Source organism: Engystomops pustulosus, chromosome 9 (assembly GCF_040894005.1).
Source record: "Engystomops pustulosus chromosome 9, aEngPut4.maternal, whole genome shotgun sequence".
Classification (NCBI taxonomy): domain Eukaryota; kingdom Metazoa; phylum Chordata; class Amphibia; order Anura; family Leptodactylidae; genus Engystomops; species Engystomops pustulosus.
The window spans coordinates 2,571,162-2,596,262 of record NC_092419.1 but is presented as its reverse complement, the minus strand read 5'-3'; the positions used below and the strand labels follow the sequence as shown (position 1 = coordinate 2,596,262).

General features: G+C 51.1%; 2 protein-coding genes across 3 annotated transcripts in view; one reads left to right on the top strand and one right to left on the bottom strand.

Annotated features, from left to right (window-relative positions):
- Positions 1–8,072, top strand: part of AGPAT1 (1-acylglycerol-3-phosphate O-acyltransferase 1) — a 53,831-nt gene extending 45,759 nt beyond the window's left edge. The window contains exons 7-9 of the mRNA XM_072124841.1: positions 1,724–1,819; positions 4,728–4,800; positions 7,238–8,072. Of these exons, the coding sequence (XP_071980942.1) occupies positions 1,724–1,819; positions 4,728–4,800; positions 7,238–7,395 (327 nt within the window). The 3' untranslated portion in view covers positions 7,396–8,072. The remainder of the gene's footprint in view (positions 1–1,723; positions 1,820–4,727; positions 4,801–7,237) is intronic.
- A 3,690-nt stretch (positions 8,073–11,762) lies between these two features.
- Positions 11,763–24,444, bottom strand: EGFL8 (EGF like domain multiple 8). Of its 2 annotated transcripts, none has more exons than XM_072124842.1 (9): positions 24,410–24,444; positions 22,788–22,866; positions 22,257–22,385; positions 22,071–22,183; positions 16,814–16,909; positions 16,504–16,677; positions 15,827–15,891; positions 12,313–12,475; positions 11,763–11,947 (listed from the first exon to the last, which is right to left on the bottom strand). In XM_072124842.1, the coding sequence occupies exons 2-9, from the start codon at positions 22,847–22,849 to the stop codon at positions 11,898–11,900; spliced, it is 852 nt and encodes a 283-aa protein (XP_071980943.1). In that variant the 5' UTR covers positions 22,850–22,866; positions 24,410–24,444; the 3' UTR covers positions 11,763–11,897. The 2 variants fall into 2 exon arrangements, with proteins under 2 accessions (XP_071980943.1, XP_071980944.1); XM_072124843.1 differs by lacking the exon at positions 24,410–24,444 and adding an exon at positions 23,002–23,062.
- Between the last annotated feature and the right edge of the window lie 657 nt (positions 24,445–25,101).

Below are 25,101 nucleotides of genomic sequence, written 5' to 3'. Positions count from 1 at the left end.
TCTGGGGTATAATACAGGATGTAACTCAGGATCAGTACAGGATAAGTAATGTCATGTATGTACACAGTGACTGCACCAGCAGCAGAATAGTGAGTGCAGCTCTGGGGTATAATACAGGATGTAACTCAGGATCAGTACAGGATAAGTAATGTCATGTATGTACACAGTGACTGCACCAGCAGCAGAATAGTGAGTGCAGCTCTGGGGTATAATACAGGATGTAACTCAGGATCAGTACAGGATAAGTAATGTCATGTATGTACAGTGACTGCACCAGCAGCAGAATAGTGAGTGCAGCTCTGGGGTATAATACAGGATGTAACTCAGGATCAGTACAGGATAAGTAATGTCATGTATGTACAGTGACTGCACCAGCAGCAGAATAGTGAGTGCAGCTCTGGGGTATAATACAGGATGTAACTCAGGATCAGTACAGGATAAGTGATGTCATGTATGTACACAGTGACTGCACCAGCAGCAGAATAGTGAGTGCAGCTCTGGGGTATAATACAGGATGTAACTCAGGATCAGTACAGGATAAGTAATGTCATGTATGTACAGTGACTGCACCAGCAGCAGAATAGTGAGTGCAGCTCTGGAGTATAATACAGGATGTAACTCAGGATCAGTACAGGATAATTGATGTCATGTATGTACACAGTGACTGCACCAGCAGCAGAATAGTGAGTGCAGCTCTGGGGTATAATACAGGATGTAACTCAGGATCAGTACAGGATAAGTAATGTCATGTATGTACACAGTGACTGCACCAGCAGCAGAATAGTGAGTGCAGCTCTGGAGTATAATACAGGATGTAACTCAGGATCAGTACAGGATAAGTAATGTCATGTATGTACACAGTGACTGCACCAGCAGCAGAATAGTGAGTGCAGCTCTGGGGTATAATACAGGATGTAACTCAGGATCAGTACAGGATAAGTAATGTCATGTATGTACACAGTGACTGCACCAGCAGCAGAATAGTGAGTGCAGCTCTAGGGTATAATACAGGATGTAACTCAGGATCAGTACAGGATAAGTAATGTCATGTATGTACACAGTGACTGCACCAGCAGCAGAATAGTGAGTGCAGCTCTGGAGTATAATACAGGATGTAACTCAGGATCAGTACAGGATAAGTAATGTCATGTATGTACACAGTGACTGCACCAGCAGCAGAATAGTGAGTGCAGCTCTGGGGTATAATACAGGATGTAACTCAGGATCAGTACAGGATAAGTAATGTCATGTATGTACACAGTGACTGCACCAGCAGCAGAATAGTGAGTGCAGCTCTGGGGTATAATACAGGATGTAACTCAGGATCAGTACAGGATAAGTAATGTCATGTATGTACACAGTGACTGCACCAGCAGCAGAATAGTGAGTGCAGCTCTGGAGTATAATACAGGATGTAACTCAGGATCAGTACAGGATAAGTAATGTCATGTATGTACACAGTGACTGCACCAGCAGCAGAATAGTGAGTGCAGCTCTGGGGTATAATACAGGATGTAACTCAGGATCAGTACAGGATAAGTAATGTCATGTATGTACACAGTGACTGCACCAGCAGCAGAATAGTGAGTGCAGCTCTGGAGTATAATGCAGGATAAGTAATGAGGGGTATGGGGCAGGTGTAGGTGGTGTTGTGTGCCACTTGCCCTCTTGCCCCTGTGATGTAACATCTTCTCGGTTCTGTGTCTCTTCTGTCTGATCTTAGGTTCGTGTTTGGGTCTTTCCGGAGGGCACTCGAAATCACAACGGGTCACTGCTGCCATTCAAGCGGGGGGCCTTCCATCTGGCGGTGCAGGCACAGGTGAGGCGGGGCAGTGCTGCTGGTGTAGGGGGGGCCCGGGGCATTTGCTGATATTCTATTCTTGCATTTGGCTACTGATATCAGACAGTGGAGGTCGGAGCGAGCACAAACCAACAAAACTACAGACAGTCCCCGGGTTACGTACAAGATCGGGTCTGTAGGTTTGTTCTTAAGTTGAGTTTGTATGTAAGTCGGAACTGTATATTTTATCATTGTAACCCCAGCCAGAACTTTTTTTGGTCTCTGTGACAATTGGATTTTAAAAATGTTGGAATCTCATAAGAATCAGGAGTAACACTAAATCCTCATTACAGACGCCTGTGATATCTGTTACAGCTGATTATTGTAGTCTGGGACTAAAGTACAGGAAATTACCAATATCCAGAGGTCCGTTTGTAACTAGGGGGGTCGTATGTAAGTCGAGTATTCTTAAGTAGGGGACCGCCTGTATACGGGGAGCATCTTTGTATGTGCACATCAGCCTGCAAGTGCCCCAGGGGCGGGGCAATTCAACAGATTTGGCTATAACTAAGCTGTGATGCTAACATCTCTGGTCATGTGATGTCACACAGGTGCACGGCTCGTTATATCCCTGGTCATGTGATGTCACACAGGTGCACGGCTTGTTGTATCCCTGGTCATGGGATGTCACACAGGTGCACCGCTGGTTATATCCCTGGTCATGTGATGTCACACAGGTGCACGGCCCGTTATATCCCTGGTCATGTAATGTCACACAGGTGCACAGCTCGCTATATCCCTGGTCATGTAATGTCACACAGGTGCACGGCTCGTTATATCCCTGGCCATGTGATGTCACACAGGTGCACGGCTCGTTATATCCCCGGTCATGTGATGTCACACAGGTGCACGGCTCGTTATATCCCTGGCCATGTGATGTTACACAGGTGCACGGCTCGTTATATCCCTGGCCATGTGATGTCACACAGGTGCACGGCTCGTTATATCCCTGGTCATGTGATGTCACACAAGTGCCCCTGGTGGCCCCATTGCGACTGCTACAGCTGTAGTTACACCCCTGTGTACATCTGTGTGACATCACATGACTAGGGATATATAACGAGCCGTGCACCTGTGTGACATCACATGACTAGGGATATAACGAGCCATGCACCTGTGTGACATCACATGACCGGGATATAATGAGCCGTGCACCTGTGTGACATCACATGACTGGGGATATAACGTGCCGTGCACCTGTCTGACATCACATGACCAGGGATATAACAAGCCGTGCACCTGTGTGACATCACATGACTGGGGATATAACGTGCCGTGCACCTGTGTGACATCACATGATCAGGGATATAACGAGCCGTGCACCTGTGTGACATCACATGACCAGGGATATAATGAGCCGTGCACCTGTGTGACATCACATGACCAGGGATATAACGAGCCGTGCACCTGTGTGACATCACATGACCAGATATATAACGAGCCGTGCACCTGTGTGACATCACATGACCAGGGATATAACGAGCCGTGCACCTGTGTGACATCACATGACCAGGGATATAACGAGCCGTGCACCTGTGTGACATCACATGACCAGATATATAACGAGCCGTGCACCTGTGTGACATCACATGACCAGGGATATAACGAGCCATGCACCTGTGTGACATCACATGACCGGGATATAATGAGCCGTGCACCTGTGTGACATCACATGACTGGGGATATAACGTGCCGTGCACCTGTCTGACATCACATGACCAGGGATATAACAAGCCGTGCACCTGTGTGACATCACATGACTGGGGATATAACGTGCCGTGCACCTGTGTGACATCACATGATCAGGGATATAACGAGCCGTGCACCTGTGTGACATCACATGACCAGGGATATAATGAGCCGTGCACCTGTGTGACATCACATGACCAGGGATATAACGAGCCGTGCACCTGTGTGACATCACATGACCAGATATATAACGAGCCGTGCACCTGTGTGACATCACATGACCAGGGATATAACGAGCCGTGCACCTGTGTGACATCACATGACCAGGGATATAACGAGGCGTGTACCTGTGTAATATCACATGACCAGGGATATAACGAGCCGTGCACCTGTGTGACATCACATGATTAGGGATATAGAGAGCCGTGCACCTGTGTGACATCACATGACCAGGGATATAACGAGCCATGCACCTGTGTGACATCACATGACCAGGGATATAACGAGCCGTGCACCTGTGTGACATCACATGACCAGGGATATAACGAGCCGTGCACCTGTGTGACATCACATGATCAGGGATATAACGAGCCGTGCACCTGTGTGACATCACATGACCAGGGATATAACGAGCCGTGTACCTGTGTGACATCACATGACCAGGGATATAACGAGCCGTGCACCTGTGTGACATCACATGACCAGGGATATAACGAGCCGTGTACCTGTGTGACATCACATGACCAGGGATATAACGAGCCGTGCACCTGTGTGACATCACATGATTAGGGATATAGAGAGCCGTGCACCTGTGTGACATCACATGGCCAGGGATATAACGAGCCGTGCACCTGTGTGACATCACATGACCCCCCGGCACTGCGCATAGTGCATCCCCCCGCACATAGTGCACCGGACCCCGCACTAGTTTTGATAATTGTGCATCTTTGTGTCTGTATAGTCGTAGACATCCGGATCCTCCGCCATCCGCACGGTTTCTTCCTGCCAGTCATGTGACGTGTCATGTGACACATACAGAATACACGGCACACACCGGGGTCATTATTATGATCTTTTTATGATAAATTCCCCGCTGTGTGCAGCGCCACATGAGCGGGGTGCGGCCACCATTGTTCTACGTGTCATGTGACTTGTCATGTGACTCATCTCGCGCTATTTCCCCCCTTCTGTCTCTTAGGTGCCGGTGATTCCAGTCGTCATGTCTTCCTATAAGGATTTCTACAGCAAGAAAGACCGAAAGTTCACCACAGGTGAGGGGCTCAGGGGGGTGCACAGGGGGTGCATTGGGGGGCTCCGGGGGGTGCACAGGGGGTGCATTGGGGGGCTCCGGGGGGTGCACAGGGGGCTCCGGGGGGATGCACGGGGGGCATCACCCCCATATCCCTGCATCTCAGCCAGGGGGCAGTATTGTGTTCCAGTACATTACATGGTGCATATCAGTAGGTGGTCCTGGGGGTCCGGTACTTCCCATGTAGATTCCCCCCCCCAGTCATACCCATCACATCGCCCTCTGTTCCCACCATCGCTGAGGTCGGATTCTCCTCTACAGCCATTGCTGGTGACGTATACGGGGTGGGGGGGGGGGTGTCTGGGGGTCTGACCCCCCCGTGTACAGTATAATGGACCCTTTGTTTCCTACAGAAGGTCCTTTATTACTTTCAGAGCCGGCTCCAGCCTCCACATAAAGGGATCTCTACTGTCATTCCCGGGCTGGGGAAATGCTTAAAGGAATATTCCAGTCGTGTTATAGGGGTGCAGCAACTGATCGGTTATTGACCCCACTAAATGTAAGAATGGGGGGCTCCCATAGATGTCAGCAGTGTGTCTGTACAGAGTGGGACCCCTGTTCTTGTGATATGCGGGGGCTTCAGCAGCCAGACCCCCCCACTGACCAGACAGGTGCCCCCGATCCTGTGTGCATCCCCCTGGGATCTCATCCGATCACAAGCAGGGGTTTCTGATGCTGGGAGCCGAGCACGCCCCCTGGAGGTGCTATAGATCTGTGATTGGACCTCCACAGTATCGGGTCCAGTAAGCGCCGTTCCGGCTGCTGCTGTTTTCAGGTCTGGGGCCGTTATTGTGGATAACGAGCTGCAATACCCAGTGTGACCACTACACAATGTGCGGCGCTGTGCTTGGTGAGAGCGTGTAGAGACCAGTCCCTGGATCAGTGCTGCAGTGTCAGTATACTGCTCAGGCCCGGGGAGATAGATGTGGGAGGAGCCGGCGCTCCCCGGTGTAACATCGCGTGTCCGGATGGATGGAGCCGGGATCCGGTTTCACCAGACTGAACGTTCCTCCGTGCGCTGTGTATAGAAGCGACGGCTGAGGTCACCGCTATAATAAGAGCGCCGCCCCCTGACTGTGTGTGACAAGGGGGCGGAGCGTGTAACCATGCAGCAGGGAGGGGCTCACACGACTACATTACTATGGAGCAGCAGGACTGTGATATCCAGATTTATATTCCAGGATTGTAGATTCCTCAGGGGATGTGTCCTCACACTGCTGTGCTCTGTACCTTCTGCAGTCAGTGGGGGATGTCCCGGGAAATATGTGTAACCATTCCGCTGCGTCCGCATGAGGAGCGTGGGATTTATAGCTAAAGCATTTACATAGAGCACAGGGGTGGGGGAGAGGATTAGCTTAAAGCAGAGAGCACAGAGCACAGCAGTGTGAGGTCTGATTACACATCTCTCTGGGGACAATACATAACACTGGCTGCAGAGAGCACAGAGCACAGCAGTGTGAGGTCTGATTACACATCTCTCCAGGGACAATACATAACACTGGCTGCAGAGAGCACAGAGCACAGCAGTGTGAGGTCTGATTACACATGCATCTCTCCAAGGACAATACATAACACTGGCTGCAGAGAGCACAGAGCACAGCAGTGTGAGGTCTGATTACACATCTCTCCAGGGACAATACATAACACTGGCTGCAGAGAACACAGAGCACAGCAGTGTGAGGTATGATTACACATCTCTCCAGGGACAATACATAACACTGGCTGCAGAGAGCACAGAGCACAGCAGTGTGAGGTCTGATTATACATCTCTCCAGGGACAATACATAACACTGGCTGCAGAGAGCACAGAGCACAGCAGTGTGAGGTCTAATTACACATCTCTCCAGGGACAATAAATAGCACTGGCTGCAGAGAGCACAGAGCACAGCAGTGTGAGGTCTGATTACACATCTCTCCTGGGACTACACCTAGCACTGGCTGCAGAGAGCACAGAGCACAGCAGTGTGAGGTCTGATTACACATCTCTCCAGGTAAAATACATAACACTGGCTGCAGAGAGCACAGAGCACAGCAGTGTGAGGTCTGATTACACATCTCTCCAGGGACAATACATAACACTGGCTGCTGAGAGCACAGAGCACAGCAGTGTGAGGTCTGATTACACATCTCTCCAGGGACATAACACTGGCTGCAGAGAGCACAGAGCACAGCAGTGTGAGGTCTGATTACACATCTCTCCAGGGACAATACATAACACTGGCTGCAGAGAGCACAGAGCACAGCAGTGTGAGGACTGATTACACATCTCTATAGGGACAGTACATAACACTGGCTGCAGAGAGCACAGAGTACAGCAGTGTGAGGACAGGTCTTGTCAGTATCTGTGGGTTTTGCTATTGTCGTTCTTTGAATAACAGTTCTCCTTCTGTGTCTTCCAGGAAAGTGTACGGTGCAGATCCTCCCCGGGGTGCCCACCCGAGGGCTGAGCGCCGATGAAGTCCCTGATTTGGCTGACAAAGTCCGAGGGCTGATGCTTGAGGCTTTCCTTCAGATTTCAAACGAGCGCCCAGGAAAGGAGCCCGGGGGCGGACATTGAGCCCCTAAGTGTCATCCATGGCCAGGGCACCCCATCCCCCGAGAGAGAGGAGAGAGCGGATCCCATTACACCCCCCACCCTAAAGGGACGGGAGCGGCTGCGCCTTTCCTCGGAGGAGGAGGAGATGTAGATGATAGGAATTGGCGTTAGTTTTGTGATTATTGATAACATTCCCTTTAAATGAGAAGATGTCACCTGCAAGATGAAGGGATCCTGAGCCCAACAGGGGGCAGCACCCGGGGGATAGGGCCTGCCCCCGAAGGTCCATGACGTGTACTGTGACTCCGAGGAGGGGCAACACCTGGGGGATGGGGACTGCCCCCGAAGGTCCATGAAGTGTACTGTGATCCCGAGGAGGGGCAGCACCCGAAGCTCCATGACGTGTACTGTGACCCCGGGGGATGGGGACTGCCCCCGATGGTCCATGATGTGTGATCCCGGGGGATGGGGACTGCCCCCGATGGTCCATGATGTGTGATCCCGGGGGATGGGGACTGCCCCCGATGGTCCATGATGTGTGATCCCGGGGGATGGGGACTGCCCCCGATGGTCCATGCTGTGTGATCCCGGGGATGGGGACTGCCCCTGAAGGTCCATGATGTGTGATCCCGGGGGATGGGGACTGCCCCTGAAGGTCCATGATGAGTGACCCCGGGGGATGGGGACTGCCCCTGAAGGTCCATGAAGTGTACTGTGATCCCGAGGAGGGGCAGCACCCGAAGCTCCATGACGTGTACTGTGACCCCGGGGGATGGGGACTGCCTCCGATGGTCCATGATGTGTGATCCCGGGGGATGGGGACTGCCCCCGATGGTCCATGATGTGTGATCCCGGGGGATGGGGACTGCCCCCGATGGTCCATGATGTGTGATCCCGGGGGATGGGGACTGCCCCCGATGGTCCATGATGTGTGATCCCGGGGGATGGGGACTGCCCCCGATGGTCCATGCTGTGTGATCCCGGGGATGGGGACTGCCCCTGAAGGTCCATGATGTGTGATCCCGGGGGATGGGGACTGCCCCTGAAGGTCCATGATGTGTGATCCCGGGGATGGGGACTGCCCCCGATGGTCCATGATGTGTGATCCCGGGGATGGGGACTGCCCCCGATGGTCCATGATGTGTGATCCCGGGGATGGGGACTGCCCCTGAAGGTTCATGCAGATGATGGGGATTACATTCCGTTGTGGGGGAGACGGCTGTCAGTGGGTAGTGAGGGGGTGCCTTATCCTGTATGTATATTTATTGCTGCGCTCTCCACCTCCCTCCTCCTCCTTCTCCGTCTTCCCTCTCTTCTCTCGTTCTCCACTGATTTGCCCGGATTGGGGCCGGCAGAGGATGTGGCCCCTACGCAGCCGCCCTCCTGCGCCTTCCATCTCTTCAGATATTATGGACCTGGAATGGGGGCAGGAACCATGGAACTGCTGTGCCCCCCTTACCCCAGGAAGCCTTCCCGTGCCCCCGTGCTGCCATCACCACCGACCCGCGACCTCCGGACTCTCCCCGGATCCTTGTCTTGTGGCCTGAGATGATCCGTGTTTTGTTACACTCGGCGCGGCCCCTTCCTCGCGTCGGCCCCTCCACCTGCCACGTCCCGGTGCGAGGAGGAGTCCATGTGCCAATGTGTTCCTAGCCATTAGTGGGCAGCGGATGTCTTGTGGGTATGACGTGGGGGGGGGACGTGGCGTGGTGGGAGGGAGGGGCTTATTATCTCATGTATATGTCAATTAGCATTGCACAAATTTTTCTGGGTCATCAAAGTGTCTGCTCTTTATTTCTGCGGATCGTTGCAGATCTCGGGGGGCTCAGCGGTCACTACTAGGGGGTCCCCCGATGTACAGAGCTGCTGACCGCACATCTCTCTGCCGCTGATGGAGATATCGGGTTCTCAGCTACTTCTGTCTGTGCCATAAACCGTGACTGGAGCGGCGCCGGCCATGTGCGACCCGCTCCTCCAATCATTGGTTCTGGAACTTGTCCTGGTTCTATGGATTCATGGGGAAGTGACCCGAGCAATACACACGTTATCCCCCTATTCACACTCCCTTTACCCCCCATGACCCCCCAGTGCAGCCCCCTAGAGGCTCCTCCAAGTAATTACAATAATAAAATATATTCTATACATTGATGGCAGGTGCAGTGCATTATGGGAGCAGTGCACCCCCATCCCATATGTACAATGTATACGGGGTATATAGGAGTATACAGGGCTGTAATGCAGTGTGTAGTGATGAGTGACGCAGTACCTGTCAGCACCATGTGGGGGAGCCAGCGCTCCACTGTCTATCAGCTCATGGAGATTGGCTGCTACTGTAACAGACCTGCAGCTGCTGATCAGCAGTGTCTGCCCAGAAATACCACATGTGCTGCAATATGGTAAAAATATTCTCCTTAATTTCCAATAAAGCCCCTCCGCGCCCCCCCCCCCCTGTGCTTCTGGGCGTCTAATGCCCCTTATAACTGGTGGAGATTGCACATGAATCGCTGTGATCCTCTCTCTGATATTTGGGGCATTAAACTATCGCCCCCTTCAGGTCGGGTATGAAATGTTCTTTCTACAATTCACTCTTTTATGTGAAATTTACCTACTTAAAAGAAAATCTCCAAAGTCCTGTGACAATGAGCAGAGAAGAGTCACATTTTGCCTGAAATGAGTTAAGTTTAGAGGCTGCAGTCACTTCAGACACCTTTGTATTCCGTTCTGTAGCACCCAGAACCTTGGTGCTGGTGCTGGAGGGTGGATCTGCAGAATTAGAAATACAAGTAGTTAAAGATCCAGATGGAAATGTTATCTGCAGATGATGATCCAGTTCTGTATCTGCAGTTTTACTGCTCATTCTGTGGAGATCTGAAAGATGCGACTCTTCTATCTTCACATATACAGCTGGGGGCAGGTTCTCTATAAACTTGTAGCTAGAGCTGAGGGGCGTGACCTAATGTCATGTGACCAGGGTGACATCATCACAGGTCCTTTAGCCTTTTAACATTAGCAAACCGCACCCCGTGCACATATCTGACCACATAAAATATCACAGCAGCCTCCATGGACTTCTGCTCCTCTCCATGCTGCTGCTGTGATTTCATGAGATAAATGCTTGGTGTACAGTTTGCTTATGTTCGGAGACTAAAGGACCTGCGATGATGTCACCCTGGTCACATGACATTACTGCTGCATGAAGAGAAAGCAAGGGGAGGAGCTAATGGATTCAGCCTGAGGAGGCCACGCCCACCTCAACGCACTGTAGCCGTGCTTAGATACCAGGTAAAATTATATATATTATAAAGTTAAATATATGGGAATCTGAGGGGAACAATTTTTAGTTAAAAAAAAAGGGGGTCAGTTACTAGGGCTCTATGTGACCTGCCACTAGTGGTATCAGTGAAAATGTGGTGACGGGTTGCTTTTAATAAGCAGATCTTTGCTTCTCGGTGCTAGAGAACTGAAGATGGCGGCATCTAAAGTCACCCCCTTGCGGCCTCTTGACTCCTCTCAGGCAAAATATGACTCTTCTCTGCTCATTTTCACATGACTGTGGTGAGATTACGCAGAAAAGAGGGAATTCTAGAAGGAACATTTCATTCCCGACCTGAAGGGGAAAGGAGTTTAATGGGGTAAAGATGGTGACGGGTTCCCTTTAACATCTTTGAGGTGACGCCGCGTCTCCTCCCGGCCAGGACGGATGTGGATTTGCCTCATTGTGCAGCTCAGACATTTCGTTACATTTCCAAAATAAAGTCCAAAAACATTTTATTTAACATTTTTTATTTCCTGTTTTATTTGAAGCTTTTGGCCCCCGGTCTGTGGCACCTGCCACGGGACGTGTGAGACGGAGATTTCCCAGGGATCTTGTGATGATTGTGCGAGGGAAGGGAGGGGTAAGCACCTTACATGCGGCCCACCCTGCGCCCCCCACCCAACGTCTCAGGAAGGGAGGGGAAGGCCTGAGGATTGTGGGTGATTCCTTATCTCCGGCTCACACATGCCGAGAAGAGACGGAACGAGACCGTCATACGAGCCGCGGACTAATGGGCGAGATAAGCTGCAGGATGAATAGTCTGCAGATGTCTATAGACAAAGGAGGCAAATATGTAAGTGGGAGAGAGGAGAACAATGCACAACGGTCTAAAGAACAGGCAAGACTCCGACCCGATACAACAATTATTAAAGGGTTAGACTTCCACCAATCCCGGACACTTCCCCTGGTCACGTGACACGCTCAGAGCTCTGCTATTAGCCAATCACTGAGCAGAGTAGTGACCCGCCCCCAGCACTTCCTGTGTGTTGCAGGACAGCAGGAAGTGGATGACAGCGGCCATGTTTCTGAGGTTTTCCCCACTAGAAGAAATGATGAATCGGATCTGTGCACATTGTATACAAATAGTATTTATTGATTATCGAGACGTCAAGGAAGGAGGGTTATAAATAGGAAACCGGGGCCATAAATAAGTGCGAGCCATAGGGTGGGGGACATAAATAATCGGAGGAAGGGTCTCGGAGAGGTGTCAGCGCGTCAGGTCAATGGGAATCTCAACGTCATTGCTGCGGCAGGAACCTGGAGGAGGAAGAAATCAGGAGGAACGTCAGGAACCATCAATGGGCCGGTACCGGACATAACGGTGGAGGAGGAGACAATATAATGGAGAAGATGTCCGGTGTGCCGGAATAATTACTAACCGCCCCCCAGGCACAGCGCGGAGGAACCCGGGGCACCATCCGGCTCTGCATGTAACGTCCACCAACCTGCCCCAAACCCCGTTCACCCGAGTCATGTACCTAAGATGTCCCGACTACACACCGGCTCCTCGGGGACTATCATGTGGGGCACCATGGACTCACGAGTGTGAGAATGGCTGGAGGTGTGGATCCCACATGATGAGTAGGAGACCCTCGGGGGGACGTTCTCCACCAGTCACTTACATTCTCCGATCTTCTCCTCCATGTACATCAATTGGTCACTCAGGAAATCCACGCGATCCAGACCACGGATCCTCTCCCAGAATTCCTGCACCTGCTCCGTACGGATCTCCGATAGTTTCATGGGGATGAGTCTCTGGAGCGCGGAGAGAGCGCTGTCCAACTTCTGTGGAAGAGACGCATCTTGTTATGGCCGCCTGGGACTTAAAGGGATGTTCTCATTTCAGCAAATAAATGTTATTGTTTGTACGATGAAAAGTTATAGAAATTTCCAATGTACGTTATGTATCAATTTTCTAGATCTCTGCTTGCTGTCATTCTATAGAAAGCTTCTATGTTAACTACCAGTGGATGGAAATCTGACCATGATCACACAGGTGCACGGCTCATTATATATCACACAGGTGCATGGCCCGTTATATATCACACAGGTGCAGGGCTCGTTATATATCACACAGGTGCACGGCCCGTTATATATCACACAGGTGCACGGCTTGTTATATATCACACAGGTGCACAGCTCGTTATATATCACACAGGTGCACGGCCCGTTATATATCACACAGGTGCACGGCTCATTATATATCACACAGGTGCACGGCCCGTTATATATCACACAGGTGCATGGCTCGTTATATATCACACAGGTGCACGGCTCTTTATATATCATACAGGTGCACGGCTCGTTATATATCACACAGGTGCACGGCCCGTTATATATCACACAGGTGCGCGGCTCATTATATATCACACAGGTGCACGGCTCGTTATATATCACACAGGTGCACGGCTCGTTATTTATCACACAGGTGCACGGCTCATTATATATCACACAGGTGCACGGCTCGTTATATATCACACAGGCGCGCGGCTCGTTATATATCACACAGGTGCACGGCTCGTTATTTATCACACAGGTGCACGGCTCATTATATATCACACAGGTGCTCGGCTCGTTATATATGACACAGGTGCGCGGCTCATTATATATCACACAGGTGCACGGCTCGTTATATATCACACAGGTGCGCGGCTCGTTATATATATCACACAGGTGCACGGCTCGTTATATATCACACAGGTGCACGGCTCGTTATATCACACAGGTGCACGGCTCGTTATATATGACACAGGTGTACTGCTCCTTATATCACACAGGTGCACGGCTCGTTATATCACACAGGTGCGTGGCTCGTTATATATCACACAGGTGCACGGCTCGTTATATATCACGGGTGCGCGGCTCGTTATGTATCACACGGGTGCACGGCTCGTTATATATCACACAGGAGCACGGCTCGTTATATATCACACAGGTGCACGGCTCGTTATATATCACACAGGTCCACGGCTCATTATATATCACACAGGTGCACGGCTCGTTATATATCACACAGGTGCACGGCTCATTATATATCACACAGGTGCACGGCTCGTTATATATCACACAGGTGCACGGCTCGTTATATATCACACAGGTGCACGGCTCGTTATATCACACAGGTGCACGGCTCGTTATATATCACACAGGTGCACGGCTCGTTATATATCACACGGGTGCACGGCTCGTTATATATCACACAGGTGCACGGCTCGTTATATATCACACGGGTGCACGGCTCGTTATATATCACACAGGTCCACGGCTCATTATATATCACACAGGTGCACGGCTCGTTATATATCACACAGGTGCACGGCTCATTATATATCACACAGGTGCACGGCTCGTTATATATCACACAGGTGCACGGCTCGTTATATATCACACAGGTGCACGGCTCGTTATATCACACAGGTGCACGGCTCATTATATATCACACAGGTGCACGGCTCGTTATATATCACACAGGTGCACGGCTCGTTATATATCACACAGGTGCACGGCTCGTTATATCACACAGGTGCACGGCTCATTATATATCACACAGGTGCGTAGCTCGTTATATCACACAGGTGCACGGCTCGTTATATCACACAGGTGCACGTCTCGTTATATCACACAGGTGCACGGCTCGTTATATATCACACAGGTGCGCGGCTCGTTATATATCACACAGGTGCACGGCTCGTTATATATCACACAGGTGCACAGCTCGTTATATCACACAGGTGCGCGGCTCGTTATATATCACACAGGTGCACGGCTCGTTATATATCACACAGGTGCACGGCTCGTTATATATCACACAGGTGCACGGCTCGTTATATATCACACAGGTGCACGGCTCGTTATATATCACACAGGTGCACGGCTCGTTATATCATACGGCTCTGATTACTCTCTATGATACTAAGCAGCCCTGTGTGATATAACGAGAATATCCCTTTAACCTAAATAGAAAGTGCATTGTCCATGTATGAGATCGCGCTCAGGTCCCCGGAGTTCACCATCTTCTTGGGATTGTGACACAATGTGAAAGTTAAATCCTACGCTCAGTCCGAATCAGTCGCCCACAGATTTGTGTCGCATGAAGCAGCGGAGAAAACAATCACGTGCGACACAATCACAGCGCAGACACTTCTTATATCTGTGCAAGATGTTTCAACGCTGAAGAACGCGCACAGTCCGAAAAAAGGGCGGCACAAAGCCCTTAGTAAATGAGCCCCATAGTGTCCTGACAGTAAGATCTACAGATGGTTCGGTACCAAAGAAGGAACCCAATGAACTCTGTAAGAACCTTCCATTGGAATTTGTTTATGTCTAGATGCGACTAGTCCGACAAACAAAAGTGATTGCTCAGCGAATTCCCGGGGTGTGACCTCCGCCCTCTAGTTACGTGGGTTCAGTGGATTCTATGTACAGAACTAGAAGAGAACCGAAGCCTCAGGAGCAGCCGCAGGTTCCAGTGACTTCACCCTCAACGCCACTTCCTGAGTATTATTGGCCGCGCTTCAGTTTCCTGTTAACATTACACTTAAAGGGGAACTCCACTCTCAGTGAATTCCCTTATTTACGGTGAGTTTGTTTAGATCTTGATGTTTTGTGGATACAATTATATCCAAAGATCAGACCGGACCTCATCGTCACCTGTAACACTAGTTAAAGCCTTTGAGTAAATTGAGTTATTAGCTTTAGCAGACCTTCTCAGCGGGGGCGGGACTGACAACGTGACTCCACCCACCTGACAGTAGAAAGCTGCTAATATTGAGATACTTTGGCGGGAGCTAAAGAGAAAATTCCCGCTGTGACGGAATTGGTGGATGCAGGGAGTGGATGGAGGTGGTGGATGATCCCATGTGAAATGTGAATCCTAATTTTCTAGTAGATGAGTGTCCCACCTCCAGAACCCGCACGATCTCCAGAATGGAGGGTCCCAAACCCCCTATTGTAACAGGCGCCAAGGTCCGTGACCGCTCCAATCACTTCTATGGGAGTCGCCCTCCTAGATATAATACATGATCAGTCCCCACTCACTGCCCCCGGGCACCAGAGGTCTATGAGGACCCTCATCACTGAGATAGAGGGGGGTCCTAGAGGTGGGTCATACATCTTCATGTAGATGTCCTCACTCACCTGCTCCAAGGACGTCACTAGACCTCGCAGATCCTGCACCTCGGTGGAAAGCTTATTAGAAGACTCTATAAAAAAAACATGAAAAATATGAAATTAGTGATGAGACCTCGGCCCCCAATAAGTAGAGTGTCATCTAGGAGGATGTGAGGACCCCAAGGAACCTCCATGGTAATAACAGTCCCTGGACATCCCTAGTGATGGACAATCTCCGTGTGGAGTCATCGGTCACACGTCCCGATGCATCTCATATGATGGAAGGTCCCAGAAGGTCCATGATGGTCGGACACTGAGATGGTGCTAATGAGGAGCGGCCATGACGTGTGTGAGATGTACATAGTCACTATCCATGGTCTGATGGCCATAAAGCTCCACAAGCTCCTCCTCCTTGGCAATTCCTTGTTTTAGGAGTAAATGTGGTGAAACACGTTAGATATCAGAAGGTTGGATCTGCTGAATCCTCGTCGTGCCGAAGCGAAGGAATCAACGATCTTTCCGGGAGTTTTCTTTAATGGAAAGATCATTTGTGGAAAACTTATATAATTAGATGAACAATCATGGCCGACGCGATATCATTGGTCAGATAAACCTGATCATGGTGCGTCTATAAGTACCGGATCTCGCCCTGCATGACCCTGGGCCCCATGAATGTCATCGTCCGTCTGTCCCTGCTCCGTTACCTTCAGGTTGTTGGGCCAGGACCGACACTTGGGGAAGGTTTTCCTTGTCTTTTGTACAGGATTTCCCATCTTGCCCCAGGGTGTATCCCGCGTTACACGCACACTGGAAGCTGCCCCTGGTATTGACGCACAAGTGGTGGCAGTAACGAGACGGGCGCCGACACTCGTCTATATCTACAGAAGACAAAAACGTGTTATAATCAGGTCACACGGAGACAGTTATGGGATTTCTATACTTTAGGTTTATGGACCTTAGATGGGTCCTGCACAGTGTATTATTCACATTCTATGATGTACACTGATCACTCACCCACGTGGCAGCGTCTCCCCCCCCACCCCGCGGGGCAGCGGCACATGTTGGGTTTGACACAAGTCCCACCGTTCTGGCAAGGTTTACGGCAAATAGCTGGAAGGAGCAAGGAAATATCAGAGGAAAGAAGCGTCAGCACGAGAATATACAGGACCCAGGATACAGGGATATACAGGAATATACAGGGATATACAGGGATATACAGGAATATACAGGAATATACAGGAATATACAGGAATACACAGGACCCAGGATACAGGGGTATACAGGGATATACAGGGATATACAGGGATATACAGGAATATACAGGGATATACAGGACCCAGGATACAGGGATATACAGGAATATACAGGACCCAGGACACAGGAATATACAGCACCCTGGATACAGGGATATACAGGAATATACAGGACCCAGGACACAGGAATATACAGCACCCTGGATACAGGGATATACAGGGATATACAGGGATATACAGGAATATACAGGGATATACAGGGATATACAGGGATATACAGGAATATACAGGGATATACAGGAATATACAGGGATATACAGGGATATACAGGACCCAGGATACAGGGATATACAGGAATATACAGGACCCAGGACACAGGAATATACAGCACCCTGGATACAGGGATATACAGGAATATACAGGACCCAGGACACAGGAATATACAGCACCCTGGATACAGGGATATACAGGGATATACAGGGATATACAGGAATATACAGGGATATACAGGGATATACAGGAATATACAGGGATATACAGGACCCAGGATACAGGGATATACAGGGATATACAGGGATATACAGGAATATACAGGAATATACAGGACCCAGGACACAGGAATATACAGCACCCTGGATACAGGGATATACAGGAATATACAGGACCCAGGACACAGGAATATACAGCACCCTGGATACAGGGATATACAGGGATATACAGGGATATACAGGAATATACAGGGATATACAGGGATATACAGGGATATACAGGGATATACAGGGATATACAGGACCCAGGATACAGGAATATACAGGAATATACAGGACCCAGGACACAGGAATATACAGCACCCTGGATACAGGGATATACAGGAATATACAGGACCCAGGACACAGGAATATACAGCACCCTGGATACAGGGATATACAGGGATATACAGGGATATACAGGAATATACAGGGATATACAGGGATATACAGGGATATACAGGAATATACAGGGATATACAGGAATATACAGGGATATACAGGAATATACAGGGATATACAGGAATATACAGGGATATACAGGGATATACAGGACCCAGGATACAGGAATATACAGGACCCAGGATACAGGGATATACAGGAATATACAGGGATATACAGGACCCAGGATACAGGGATATACAGGAATATACAGGACCCAGGATACAGGGATATACAGGAATATACAGGACCCAGGATACAGGAATATACAGGACCCAGGACACAGGAATATACAGGACCCAGGATACAGGGATATACAGGGATATACAGGGATATACAGGGATATACAGGAATATACAGGAATACACAGGAATAGGGATCTTGTATCCACCAGAGAATAAACAGGGATATACAGGACACAGGAATAGGGATCAGATGCTTCTTTGTATCCACCAGAGAATAAACAGGGGGATTGTCATGATGAGACCTTCTCCCATCTACATGTAGGGATCTGCAATCATCATGGCAGCCACAATGGCGTCTTCTCTCGTCTCCCCGATGCTCCCAGGTTAATACTTTCGGATTTGGATCAGTTTTTGTTTTTGTTTTTGTTTTGGCCAAAGCCAGAATATCCAACGGTTAGAAAAAGTATAACAGAAGGACTGTGTAACGCTGGTAGCCGGTGGGTTCTAGCTCTACCCCATGTCCGGCAGGTCCTAGCACTACCCCATGTCCGGCAGGTCCTAGCATTACCCCATGTCCGGCACTACCCCTTGGCCGGCAGGTCCTAGCACTACCCCATGGCTGGCAGGTCCTAGCACTACCCCATGGCTGGCAGGTCCTAGCACTACCCCATGGCTGGCAGGTCCTAGCATTACCCCATGTCCGACACTATTCCTTGGCCGGCAGGTCCTAGCACTACCCCATGGCTGGCAGATCCTAGCACTACCCCATGGCTGGCAGGTCCTAGCACTACCCCATGTCCGGCAGGTCCTAGCACTACCCCATGGCTGGCAGGTCCTAGCATTACCCCATGTCCGACACTACCCCATGGCCGGCAGGTCCTAGCACTACCCCATGGCCGGCAGGTCCTAGCACTACCCCATGGCTGGCAGGTCCTAGCACTACCCCATGGCTGGCAGGTCCTAGCACTACCCCATGGCTGGCAGGTCCTAGCACTACCCCATGTCCAGCAGGTCCTAGCACTACCCCATATCCGGCTCTACCCCATGGCCGTCGGGTTCTAGCTCTACCCCGTGGCCGGCGGGTCCTAGCACTACCCCGTGGCCGGCGGGTCCGAGCACTACCCCATGGCTGGCAGATCCTAGCACTACCCCATGTCCGGCAGATCCTAGCACTACCCCATGGCTGGCAGATCCTAGCACTACCCCATGTCCGGCAGATCCTAGCACTACCCCATGGCTGGCAGGTCCTAGCACTACCCCATGGCTGGCAGGTCCTAGCATTACCCCATGTCCGACACTACCCCTTGGCCGGCAGGTCCTAGCACTACCCCATGGCTGGCAGGTCCTAGCACTACCCCATGGCTGGCAGGTCCTAGCACTACCCCATGGCCGGCAGGTCCTAGCACTACCCCATGGCTGGCAGATCCTAGCACTACCCCATGGCTGGCAGATCCTAGCACTACCCCATGGCTGGCAGGTCCTAGCACTACCCCATGTCCGGCAGGTCCTAGCACTACCCCATGGCTGGCAGGTCCTAGCATTACCCCATGTCCGACACTACCCCATGGCCGGCAGGTCCTAGCACTACCCCATGGCCGGCAGGTCCTAGCACTACCCCATGGCTGGCAGGTCCTAGCACTACCCCATGGCTGGCAGGTCCTAGCACTACCCCATGGCTGGCAGGTCCTAGCACTACCCCATGTCCAGCAGGTCCTAGCACTACCCCATATCCGGCTCTACCCCATGGCCGTCGGGTTCTAGCTCTACCCCGTGGCCGGCGGGTCCTAGCACTACCCCGTGGCCGGCGGGTCCGAGCACTACCCCATGGCTGGCAGATCCTAGCACTACCCCATGTCCGGCAGATCCTAGCACTACCCCATGTCCGGCAGATCCTAGCACTACCCCATGGCTGGCAGGTCCTAGCACTACCCCATGGCTGGCAGGTCCTAGCATTACCCCATGTCCGACACTACCCCTTGGCCGGCAGGTCCTAGCACTACCCCATGGCTGGCAGGTCCTAGCACTACCCCATGGCTGGCAGGTCCTAGCACTACCCCATGGCTGGCAGGTCCTAGCACTACCCCATGTCCAGCAGGTCCTAGCACTACCCCATATCCGGCTCTACCCCATGGCCGTCGGGTTCTAGCTCTACCCCGTGGCCGGCGGGTCCTAGCACTACCCCGTGGCCGGCAGGTCCTAGCACTACCCCATGGCTGGCAGATCCTAGCACTACCCCATGTCCGGCAGATCCTAGCACTACCCCATGTCCGGCAGATCCTAGCACTACCCCATGGCTGGCAGGTCCTAGCACTACCCCATGGCTGGCAGATCCTAGCACTACCCCATGTCCGGCAGGTCCTAGCATTACCCCATGTCCGGCACTACCCCTTGGCCGGCAGGTCCTAGCACTACCCCATGGCTGGCAGATCCTAGCACTACCCCATGTCCGGCAGGTCCTAGCATTACCCCATGTCCGGCACTACCCCTTGGCCGGCAGGTCCTAGCACTACCCCATGGCTGGCAGATCCTAGCACTACCCCATGTCCGGCAGGTCCTAGCACTACCCCTTGGCCGGCGTGTTCTAGCTCTACCCCGTGGCCGGCAGGTCCTAGCACTACCCCGTGGCCGGCGGGTTCTAGCTCTACCCCGTGGCCGGCAGGTCCTAGCACTACCCCATGGCCGGCAGGTCCTAGCACTACCCCATGGCTGGCAGGTCCTAGCACTACCCCGTGTCTGGCAGATCCTAGCACTACCCCATGTCCAGCAGGTCCTAGCATTACCCCATATCCGGCTCTACCCCGTGGCCGGTGGGTCCTAGCACTACCCCGTGGCGGTCGGGTTCTAGCTCTACCCCTTGGCCGGCAGGTTCTAGCACTACCCCGTGGCCGGCACTACCCCTTGGCTGGCGGGTTCTAGCTCTGCCCTGTGGCCGTCAGGTCCTAGCACTACCCCATGTCCGGCAGGTCCTAGCATTACCCCATGTCCGGCACTACCCCTTGGCCGGCGTGTTCTAGCTCTACCCCGTGGCCGGCAGGTCCTAGCACTACCCCGTGGCCGGCGGGTTCTAGCTCTACCCCATGGCTGGCAGGTCCTAGCACTACCCCATGTCCAGCAGATCCTAGCACTACCCCGTGGCCGGCGGGTCCAAACACTAACCCTTGGCTGGCAGGTCCTACTACTAGATGTACCACAGGGCTTCTACACATGTGCAACACCCCTGCCAATGTATAGGCAAGGGGGTAGTTGCGAATAAGGCCCTCTAAATGTCAGGATCCATCTGGTGAGCCTGTGTAACTCACTGTACATTGCAGCAAACACCCAATGGTAACGCCTGATTGTGGGTGTTATCCATGTAAATGCCTCTGGCGAAGTCACTTAAATCCCAGCAACGCCACCATATTGGCCTCAATTGTCGCCCCCTGTGAGGTCATCGTTGGGGTGGATCAGTTGCAGTAACAGCCTCGCTACTAAATGATGTATTTTTTCACCAATTATATAGTAAATACCGTCACTTTGAAGGGTAATTTGTTACGTAGCTCTGCACATGGGAAAATAAAAAAGTTAGAGATTTTTGAAGTTGGGGAGTAAAAAATGGAAACGCAAGAATAAAAAAAAGGGCCTGGGTGTGAAAGGGTTAAAGTGATCCTAGCACTGAATCCCAGCAGCACAGAGGATTTACAGCACTTCTCTAATAGACTTGATGAAACTAAAGTCTCCGGTTTCTGTAATTTTGAAGCTTTTTCTTACACTCCATGATCTCCTCTGCCCATTGTCACCACTAGGGGGAGCTCCGTGCACCACACATACAGGACCCGGGGGGCTACGTATCAGATAGAGCACCCCCATCAGCACCCACAAGTCTCACCTTCCTCACAGGACTCGGAATCGGGCTCCTTCTTCTTCCATCCCGGGCAACAAATAGAATTGACTTTTACGATTTCCCTCTTCACCTGCCGGACTGACACGGAGTAGACCGTCCTGCGGCACACAGAAGCTTCACATTGGAGGGAATCCGTGGTGGGTGTTATCACCGTGTGGTGCCTGTACTTACCTGTAGGTGCTGCAGGCTCGCTGCCCCCGGCACATGGTCAGGTACGGCTGATACAGCGGCTGGATGAAGGTCTCGTTGTGTGTGACCGGGATCCTCTCCACCGCTCGGGAGCAGACGCCTACGAAGGAGCTGCCGGACAGAAGACGGGACACGACACTTACAGATGTGGGGAGTATTCACACCTAGCAGTAAGTCACATCTACACCAGCTCCCAACTATCAGGAGTCACAGGACTCACATGGGGCCCCTGAGGCTCCAGGATCCACCCCCTGCACAGTATGGGACGCTCTAGTCAGGGATGACTGTATCATACTATGTAGGGACACTCCCCTTTGCCAAGGATAACACCCAGTTGTAAATGCAGTCATAAAAATTCAGAATAACAGAGAAATGGAACAAGTTCTAATGAAAAATGATCTGACATTGTTACTTCATGAAAAATTCTACATACAAACATTAGGAAAGGGAGGAAATATACTGTATATACCGCAGAAAGGATCATGGAGGAGGATAATAAGGAGAGTCACTGACCTGGACCCCCAGACCTGCAGCGAGACCCCCAGCAGCAGCACCAGGGCCGACCAGACGGACATTGTGACCACCGATCCCGCTGCAGAGAGAACATGTGACCTTGTTATAATGAGTCCTGTATATTATAGATGCCGGGGATGAGGGGGATGAGGGGGCGGGGGCTGCAGGCAGCGGGTTATGGAGCACATGGACGGTACTTAAAGGCAAATGTCACCTTAAGGATGATCTCTCATCAGCTCCACCGACCCAGAACTTATAGAATTGTACGGATTCGCTGATCCGGGAGCAGTTGGAACTCTTTCTCTAACCCTCACCAATTCCGAGAAATTCAAGTTTTCTGCAGGTGGGCGGTCCTAAGCTGGAACGGTCTGCCTGGCACCGCCCACCTGACAATACAGAGCCTAATTAGGATATTGATTACTGACAGTAATGTAAATGATTCCTCGGGAACCTGGAGCAAGAGAAAAAATTCCAAGTGCGCCGGAATCAGTGGAGCGACGACTATTGAAGGGTCCAGAGAGTTTGTGGAGGTGGAGACAAGTTCTCTTTGTATTACAGGGATTGTTACTCAAGTAACTGTAATTGTAATAATAGCAGTATTGTAACTTATGGGCCAGGAAGGGCCCCTCTAAAACATATCCAGGGGCCCCACATAGGAGCGTGACCCCCTCGTAGCTGTGAATGCAATCCATGAGGATGTGATGAATGGGTGGACAGGTGCCGCATCTCACACTCTGCGCCGCAAAAACATCAAAAACTTCACCAAACGGAAAATTGAGTTTCCTTATCAACAGCTTTTCCCGTCTCAGTCTTATATTTCCTGTTCTGTTCACTTATGGAAAGCGGAGGGGCTCAGTATGGAGAGGAAGCAGCGCTGGGAGAGCGCGTGGAGCGCTGCGGGAAGGTTTTAAGAGTTTTAATGTATTTTTATATTATGGTGATGTTATCAAGTGCTGGATATAGAGATCATGGAGATGTGGGGTCACCTCAGGGTGGTCTTGGGTCATCATATTGGGGGATGAGACCCTGTGCCAGGGTGCGGACGCTCTATGCAGCTGCTACAATATAATGACCCAGAGGGGGCACCAGGATAAGGGGCTGCTGGGGGTGTCCCAATGCCAGGACTACAGACAGGGGCTTCATTTTTACATTTCATAAAGGGGGGGGGGGTCTCTCTACCCTCATGTTAATTACTGGGAAAAAGTTAATAAAAACAAAAGAAAATCGCATTTCTGAGCAAAAACAAACAAAAAGTAAGAAAAACACTAAATACAACAACAATATTTGTATCAAATTAAACTTTCTCCCAGAAGAGCTGGAGGATGCGCAGAAAGTAAAAAAAAAATCCCCCCCAAAAATGACCCCAATAACACGACTAATAATAAAGTCACTATAAAAATGCAAATAATATCATATAAAATGTTCTGAATATAAAATCAATAAAAGTAATAAAATAAACTGAAAAATTATCCAGTGGAAATTGTTATGGGACGTAAGATCCAAGTATAAAGGCAAAGCAGAAAGAGCGGTGATGTAGCAGAGCCGAGTGCGTGCCCTGATCACAGGCAGGTGAGAGCGACGCGTTCAGCTCTGCTACATCTGGATACATTACATGCACTCACTGTGACCAGCGCGGAGGTCCTGCCCGGGATGAATAATCTCATGTGGTGCAGAGAGGAGAGAATGTGAGAGGAGGAAGTGACCGCCCCTCGTGCACAGCGACTCCCCTCGCAGGACAATGCTATGGGTGACCCCCATGTAGTGCCAGCAACACCCCCCACTGCACCCAACATGTGCCCACTAAGTGCAAAATGTCCCCTCTGATGTACTGAACAGACGCCCAGTAACCCCAAAACTCCAGACGAGCCCCAGCATCATTCATGTTATTGCCCCCATGTAAATGCAGATAGAGCCAAATCCCACCCAATAGACAAAAATGCTCCTTTTGTGGAGCCTAAAGCAGATGATCCCCTAAGAAGCCGCGAGGAAGGTTCTGATACTGGTCTGTAAGTCCACATTAAAGCCAAGCAGCTTCAGTCCCTTCTTTCATTTGCTTCTTCTTCAGAGATGCAGTGGATGTAATGGAAATGCTTGATGGTTACAGACACACGGAGAGGCCTCATGCACCTGGTGGTTGCTGGTGACTCCAGTTCTGAGTGTTCTTCGTCCTCAGGAGGATGTGAGACTCCTCGGTCCTCGGTGCCGAGCCTGGATCATGTGACCCCACAATCGCCTTGTATGACGAGTGCGGGGCTCAGTGTATTCACCTTAATGTGGACCCCCCCCCATGACGCCCTCTAATGCCCCCTCCTCC

Coding starts and splice junctions, on each gene's coding strand:
- EGFL8 (XM_072124842.1), bottom strand. CDS start 22,849: ATGTCCGTCTGGTCGGCCCTGGTGCTGCTGCTGGGGGTCTCGCTGCAG. Junction 22,386..22,787: donor CTGCAGGTCTGGGGGTCCAG/GTCAGTGACTCT, acceptor TCTGTCCGGCAG/CTCCTTCGTAGGCGTCTGCT. Junction 16,678..16,813: donor GGGGAGACGCTGCCACGTGG/GTGAGTGATCAG, acceptor TGTCTTCTGTAG/ATATAGACGAGTGTCGGCGC.